The sequence below is a fragment of the Alosa sapidissima genome, chromosome 7 (genome assembly GCF_018492685.1).
Source record: "Alosa sapidissima isolate fAloSap1 chromosome 7, fAloSap1.pri, whole genome shotgun sequence".
Classification (NCBI taxonomy): domain Eukaryota; kingdom Metazoa; phylum Chordata; class Actinopteri; order Clupeiformes; family Clupeidae; genus Alosa; species Alosa sapidissima.
Window position 1 is genome coordinate 39,161,491 of NC_055963.1, and position 7,760 is coordinate 39,169,250.

General features: G+C 41.7%; 1 protein-coding gene across 3 annotated transcripts; it reads right to left on the reverse strand.

Annotated features, from left to right (window-relative positions):
* Window positions 1–3,399: 3,399 nt before the first annotated feature.
* On the reverse strand, window positions 3,400–6,876 carry LOC121713559. Of its 3 annotated transcripts, XM_042098258.1 has the most exons (11): window positions 6,791–6,876; window positions 6,567–6,614; window positions 6,406–6,486; window positions 5,967–6,032; window positions 5,679–5,773; window positions 4,750–4,810; window positions 4,591–4,641; window positions 4,461–4,505; window positions 4,309–4,373; window positions 4,067–4,172; window positions 3,400–3,804 (listed from the first exon to the last, which is right to left on the reverse strand). In XM_042098258.1, the coding sequence occupies exons 1-11, from the start codon at window positions 6,800–6,802 to the stop codon at window positions 3,430–3,432; spliced, it is 1,005 nt and encodes a 334-aa protein (XP_041954192.1). In that variant the 5' UTR covers window positions 6,803–6,876; the 3' UTR covers window positions 3,400–3,429. The 3 variants fall into 3 exon arrangements, with proteins under 3 accessions (XP_041954192.1, XP_041954194.1, XP_041954193.1); XM_042098260.1 differs by lacking the exon at window positions 4,591–4,641; XM_042098259.1 differs by lacking the exon at window positions 4,461–4,505.
* Window positions 6,877–7,760: the final 884 nt, after the last annotated feature.

Below are 7,760 nucleotides of genomic sequence, written 5' to 3' on the forward strand. Positions count from 1 at the left end.
TATCTCCACACTTCATTGGTAAACTTCCGAGGGCCCTGACATTTAAAACGAGACATTCAGAACTTTGAAAAAGCACTGGTAGAAAACTGGAATCCATGCATTTCCACTGAATTATTTTTGGAATCTGATCCCTTATCATACCTGTTCATTCTTACTCGTCGCTCGACTTATCGTGACTAAATTCAAGATGGCTGCAAATGCTAAACTTCGTGAAGATACTGTCTGTATAAATCGTCTTGTAAGTAAACTACCAGTGCTTTTTCAAAGTTCTCAATGTCTCGTTTTAAATGTCAGGGCCCTCGGAAGTCTACCAATAAAGTGTGGAGATACATTGTAAGTGTGGAGCCTCGTAAATGGTGTAAAACAGTGATTTATTTGCATGGCTAGCGCGATGCCGAAGCACCACCATTGAAAAAGCTGTTGGTAGCATCGGCTAACTAGCGCCAGATTTGTGCAGGGGACAAGCCGAGATGGGCTATGAGACATACGTTTACACTCGGTATCATGTTTCAACACACTTTAGGTCAATATCACACCGGAATTCTCCTTTAACTGTCGTTCATAACCAAGGAATAACTCCGGATTTGGATGGAGCTCCGTTAGTTTGTGGTCGATGAAATGGTAAGAACAGACATAAACTCTCTTTGGTGGATTTTTTAGCTTAAGGGGCGCTAACCATTCTATTGTTTTTGTCTCGTCCTTCGGCATTGAATGGAGTGCGTAGGGTGCTGGGCAACAGGTCAAGCAGGTCCGTTTATGTTGGAAACAGGTCCAGTTCATAAAGTCCTTCAGTTTTTGCGTGTTGTTTGTGCACCCGACAACGGCACACGTTGAGCCACAAGGAGCCATTGCTTAGTCTGTCACAATTACTATTTGTAAGTAATCAGTTTTCCTCGTTTTGTTTGTACCGCGAGTAGTGTCCCTTGTTTGCTAGCTTCATTGCTGTCGTCTCCCTGCTAAGGCTAAACCGGAATTTAGATACCGGCGACGGCCAATAAGACTCGCAGGAAAGTTGTGGATAGGTCCATGCTGTAGTGTGTTACACTTGGTGCCTGTGTCGATCCTGAATACCACTTTTTTAGACAGGATTTCCAGATTTACCACCCATTTGTCATCATTGGAGTTTTCAAGCTGCATTAGATTTATGTTCAGAATGTCTTCATCATCTGGTGAATCTTGACTTTGTTCAACACTTATGGTGTTTAGTGCATGCTTACGGCACACAGCCACTAAGTGATTTGGTTTGTGGCAGTAGGAGGAACATACAAAGCCTTTTGCTGCACTGCCTTGGTTCCAGGGCTGGACTAGACATCTGGCATACCGGGCATTTTCCCATTGGGCCGACGCACTTTTGGGCCGAATCGTCGATGAAACTATAATTTAGGCTAGGCCTATATATGTTTTTGTTTGTGTTTCTGACAGTGCTGGCCCTCGAAGGGCTGACAGCAGTCCACTGGTTAATTTTCCATACTGACACTGGCATGGCCCATTCAAATATCTTTGTTTGCCCGCGTCGGCCTTTAAAGAGCTGCAGCGGCCCTTTGATTAATTTTCAATACTAGCGCTAATACACCGCCAGCTGTGACAACAGAATCATGCCTGTGTTCTGTTCCCAGAGCCTTATCTGTATATGATCGTTTCTCAAAATATGAGCCTCCTCAAGAAGTAGATTGCTTGTCCACGGAGCCACAAATTTAATTAAGCCCGGTTTCTCACCGCCGACCGAAAGAAAAAGAAACTAAAAGTTTCCCCGATAAATTAATCAATCTGTTCTTTGTTGTGCATTTTCTTACTTGGTGCCGAGTGCTTCGGCTTAAAAGACACTGCTGATACTTGTGTATCCTCTTCTCTGACTATTTTCATCTGTTTCTGTGACACTTTAATCTGCTGAGGGATTAATATGGCTCTATTTACCGTGAGGTTCTCGCCTCTTTCTAGCAGCCACTCTTAAGTCCCAATACTACCACTTCACCCTAGCAGTTTGCCCTTTCCCTTCATTTGCGCGTTCATGTAAAGGGGTAGGGTATCCCAATTCTTTAAGAACGAAGTTGAAGTGTTGTTCAACCCTTCAAACTACCACTTCACACGGAGTGCGATCAGCAATAGTATCTGTCTGCGTCCTGCAATACTAACAGACACGCCCACTACGTTGCACGTCAATTACTACCAGACACGCCCATTGCGTGACATCATCAACCGACTCTGCCTACTTGAACGCGAATAGGTGTTTAACAACACAAACACACACACAAAAAAAACAAATAGGCCTACTAATGCTTAAATGTCAGAATTTGTGCAGTTTACCTCTTATATCCTCCATCACAAATGCAGTAGGTTACAAACGTATCAAAGTTGCCTTCTGTTCCTTTACTTGAGGGAATGGCTACAAGGATACAAGGAAGTTTATTGTCACATGCATATAGTTACTGGAAGTAAGAAATGCAGTGAAATTATGTCTGGTGTCAGCCTATTTGTGCAAAGTGGGGGGGGGGGGGGGGGTAAAAACTGCAGTAGAAGAGGGGTTTAGTAGATTAAGTTATTAAGTTTCCGGGGCTATACCGGAAGTTTGTAGTTTTTAGTGTTTTAAAAAAAAACTAAACATGCGGGCTGTTTCTTAAAGGATCCATAAAAAAATGTTGCTACCGGTCCCGTTCATCCCTATGGTGCTATTAAGGTGGTACTCATTTTTACGTGTTTGTGCGAACGCTTTTGAACAAAGAGAAATAGGAAGTGATTTGTTGCTAAATTCGGGATTCTGATTGGCTAACGTGGGATTGAGCTTTTCCTTACACTGCCACCGACACGTTTGGCATGCTCTTGACGGCATATATACACGGGGAAATTTCTCTGAAAACCGAGTTTGTGCACAATGTTATTTTTGAAAACGGAGAGGGTGAAATGTCCGTTCATTAAAATAACCATGCACGAAGATAACTAGAAGTAGGCCTAGGTTGCATCGGAGCTGCTAGACCCGCTGTCGTTGCCGACCTCAAAGTAAAGCAGGGTTCCCCACGGGTTCATGGAATTTCAAGAATACCATAAGCATTTTAATGAAGTCTATTCCAGACATGGAACGTCAGGAAATTATATATCTAATGCTATTTTGGGAAAAGATTATTCCAGGTGTTGGACAGGCTGCCTATCTGCCCTAAAACTTTCCATCCTTGGGATAATTCCCATCAGACTTTTAAGTGCATTTTCAGGGACTATTAGGCCTACATATCCACTTTGTGACAACAAAAAGACAGCAGATTAATTCGAAGAATTTTATTGAAGACATTTCATAGAAATTAAACACATAGCCAAAACAAGCCACAATGGCCGGTTAAACACGGTTAAGCAAGCCACAATTGACTTTTAATATTTGTACTTCCAATAATAAAAAAAACAAACAATAAACACAGAGCCACAACAAGCCACAATGGCCGGTTAAACACGGTTAAGCATGCCATAATTGACTTTAATATTCATACTTCCAATTTTTTCAAAAAACAATTCCACGTCCTCAACATACTCAAAGTTAAAGATGAAAGGATCCATAACTTCATGCTTTTCATCAGTATTGAAGGTGTCACCATTAACAATAAAATTCTCGAGCGCCTGTACAGCCTCGCTGTCTTCCATGGCAAGGAAGCGTGGCACATGGACTTCACCTTTGAACAGGTTCTGTTTCTTCAGCTGCGTTACCCAATTTCTCGCTTCTTGCATGTCTTCAATATTCTGAGTTACCCAATTTCTCGCTTCCTGTGTGTGTTCAATATTCTGCGTTACCCAATTTCTCGCTTCCGGTATGTCTTCAATATTCTGCATGATAAAAAACAATTAATTAAAATAAATATTACTGATAGAAACCAGACAAGAACAATCTCACTAACAGGAGGATAGTTATGAGAAAGCCTTCACATGTCATTTTTCCATTGTCATTCATTTGTGACCATTTTGCATTTATTATAACGTTTACCGGGTGGCCACACCACCACCTTTCATACTAAATATTGCTTCTCCATAACAGTGATTTTGCTTTTATACTTATGACCAGGCATTCTATGAAAGGCAAACCTATTACCTCCATCTCCTCAAACTTGCGCTTCCTCAGACGCATCACAGGCTGCCGATGACCTTTTAGGAGATCCATTGCTTCATTGGTCCAGTGTGAAAAAAGCTTGCCGTGGCTAAATGAGGTAGTGGAGGGAGGTAAGAGTGGAAAATGCAAAAATGATCAGAAATGCAATGACTTGAAGTATGAATCCTGCTATTAAAGGTTGAATCATGTGAGAATCTGTAAATGCCCTAATGTTAAATAAGTACTTGTCCAGTGTGAAGTTTTCCATCAGCATGATACACCACCACCTCCTAAGGGCTGGCATATCCACCTAAACATAAAATAGGTAGACTTATGACATATTTATATGTAGTTATTATAAATTCCATCACACCGAATATAAATAATCATTCCTTACGATGGTGTAATCGAAGGGAGCATCAAGTGCAACGTACAAGGCCAACTGCACAAAAAACAACAAACAAGTAAAACATGTGGGTGAACACCCGAATGACAGCAAGACATGAAAACATTTAAATACGCCTTACCATTATCATGAAGACTCCACAGTCATTCCCACTGGTTTGACGAGGAAACTTCTAACAGAATAATACCACCATCAGCATTGATTGCAATGGTGCCAATTGAAGTTTACTATTGCAAATAAATGCAGGCTGTAAAGCTTGATACAAATGAATATCACTTACCTCAAAATGGTACCCAGTTTTCTCTGTCCATTCCCCAGGATTTATCCTTTGTGCAAGATCTCTGTGTATTGCGCAACCAATCAGAAAGAAACAGTAAACCCCTGATGCACTCACTATCATTCTTGTCTTTATGAGGGCATATGAAGGTCACTGTCCTAGCCTAAGGTCCACATGAACATGACCTTATAACATAAAGCAGGGGTGTCAAACATATGGTCCAGGGCTGAAACCACCCCTTCACATTATTTCATGCGGCCTGATCCCAAATAGGGGCAGCCGTGGCCTACTGGTTAGCACTTTGGACTTGTAACCGGAGGGTTGCCCCGGTAGGCCACGGCTGAAGTTCCCTTGAGCAAGGCACCTAACCCCTCACTGCTCCCCGAGCGCCGCTGTTGTTGCAGGCAGCACACTGCGCCGGGATTAGTGTGTGCTTCACCTGACTGTGTGTTCACTGTGTGCAGTGTGTTTCACTAATTCACGGATTGGGATAAATGCAGGGACCAAATTTCCCTCACGGGATCAAAAGTATATATACTTATACTTACTTACTTATACTTAAATGCTTGAACAACAATTGCAGCTCTGTGGCCTGCTTGAAATCAGTTTGAATGATTCACATGTGGCTGTGCTAAAAATGAGTTTGACACCCCAGAAATAAAGGAACTGAACAAAACACTGTAACGTCTATAAGAATGGTCATATGATCGTGACCATCCTAGAACTAGGGGTGGGAATTGATAGGATTTTATCAACGTCATCAGTCCAATTTTTTATCAATTCTACTAGATGACTAGCTTATAATTACGAATTGATTATGTCAGAGGGATACGATTCCAGTGAATTGAAGCATTTGATTCTTGATTCTACTCTATTCCGGGCTCTCAATTCCCACCCCTACCTTGAACAGAACATAATTCCATTATTGTAACCTCAACAGAGCGGTATATCTCTGATCAAAGCCATACGGGGTCTCAAAACACCTAGAATCAAGTAAAAGAATCTCCCGAAGGACAGGCTTCAACACCTAATGGAGACATGCAGTATATCCGTAACATGCAGATATGCAGTTAGAGAGTTGAATGAACACTACAACTTAAGCAATAAACATTTCATAATGTTAAAGTTCTCAAGAGATGCAACAATCCGTTTTATATTCATATGAGATTACTGAAATTTCTATTAGCTTTTGGAACAAAGAACTGAGAACTGTAACTTACACAAAGCTGGTAATGTCCTGGTGTCCAAATTGGAATTATAATGAATTCTTTTGTGCGAATGTCATTCTGTTTGAAGATATAAGAAAAGATATAGCGGATCACGTGTGGTTCCGCAACCCATTACATTCCGCCACCCAACATTACTCTCATAAGTCATATATCCAAATGTACAACATTACTCTCATAAGTCATATAAGTCATATATCCAAATGTACAACATTACTCTCATAAGTCATATAAGTCATATATCCAAATGTACAACATTACTCTCATAAGTCATATATCCAAATGTACAATGTGGTCTGAATGTTTAAATCTCATTCCGCCAAACAAATATATAATAATGCAAATCTAAAACTTGCCTATATGGGCCATAATGCCACACTTAAAGTAAAGACTAAAGTAAAGATTTGTATAAGATGTGAAAAAAGATACTCACAGGCATACTTAACAGTGGGTTACTGTGGTGGGCCAGCCAAGTTGGTACGACATACAAGTCAGCAACGTAGATTTCTTTCCCCTATGAAGCGTTTAAAAAGAGTATAGTAATGCAAGACTACAACAGATAGAGGTGATTCACCACACTGACTTTCACTGTACCTTTGACCTGGCAATTTTTGAAACCAACTCCAAACAGCTGTTTCCGATCTGGAAAACAGAGTGAGACATGCAAATACGCTATAGGCTAATATAACTAAAAGTCATACATTACAGTGATGGGCAGGCTGGTTGAAATAGTTTGTAAACTTGCCCACGCATCACCAACACATTAACATTAAAAGCAAAAAAAAAAAAGGATTTCATAAAGTTAAACCTAAACTCACCATTGAGTCCATGTTGTGATTCAGGCCCAGGCTCCAAAAGTCAGCCCGAGTGAGGCATGCCTTTTCTGTGCGAATAATAAGCTCAGCTCCTGTTTTTTTTACAAATTTAAAAGCATGAGAAATTATGTAGTTGAGCAAGCAAACCTTCACTGAAATGCGGTCTAAATTGCATTTAACACAACTAACCAACGCTTTTTGAGATGGATGATACTCAAATGTCCAACTGGCACGGCACGCTGATATTCCCTCAGGGCTGGTTAGGGCTTCACAATGAGGTCCACACTGTGTTGTGCCTATTGGTGGAGGGGATTTGTAGCAATTATCAACCAGAGAAATTAACCCATGACATAGATCTGCTAAAAAAAAAAAACCTCATTGTTCGTTACACCTAACATAGAAATTACATATCATTCCTATTTTTTTTGTTGAGAACCATGTTGCACAAAGTACAAGTTGTTTTTTTGGGCTGCGCATTCAAAATTGAATGAAAGTTCTCTTGCTCATGTCCGAAAGAGCCATGACCGTGGGGTATGACGCTGGAGGTTTTACAGGAGTGGGGCCTTGCGGACCACTTGGAGACTGGCTGTGCGGGCGGCTGGAGGAAGAGTGCGGACCACTTGGAGACTGGCTGTGCGGGCGGCTGGAGGAAGACTGCAGACCACTTGGAGACCGGCTGTGCGGGCGGCTGGAGGAAGACTGCAGACCACTTGGAGACCGGCTGTGCGGGCGGCTGGAGGAAGAGTGCGGACCACTTGGCGACTGGCTGTGCTGGCGGCAGGATGAAGAGTGCAGACCGAGGCCTTGTGGACCATTTGGAGACAGGCTGTGCGGGAGGCAGGAGGAAGACTGTGGACTGGGGCTGTCTGGGCACTTTTTCAGATGATTTATAAAAAGATTTGTCCGAATAATTATTTTAGAACAAAAACAGTGATAATGGGAAATTTTCTTGGAACACTCCAGGTGACACTTG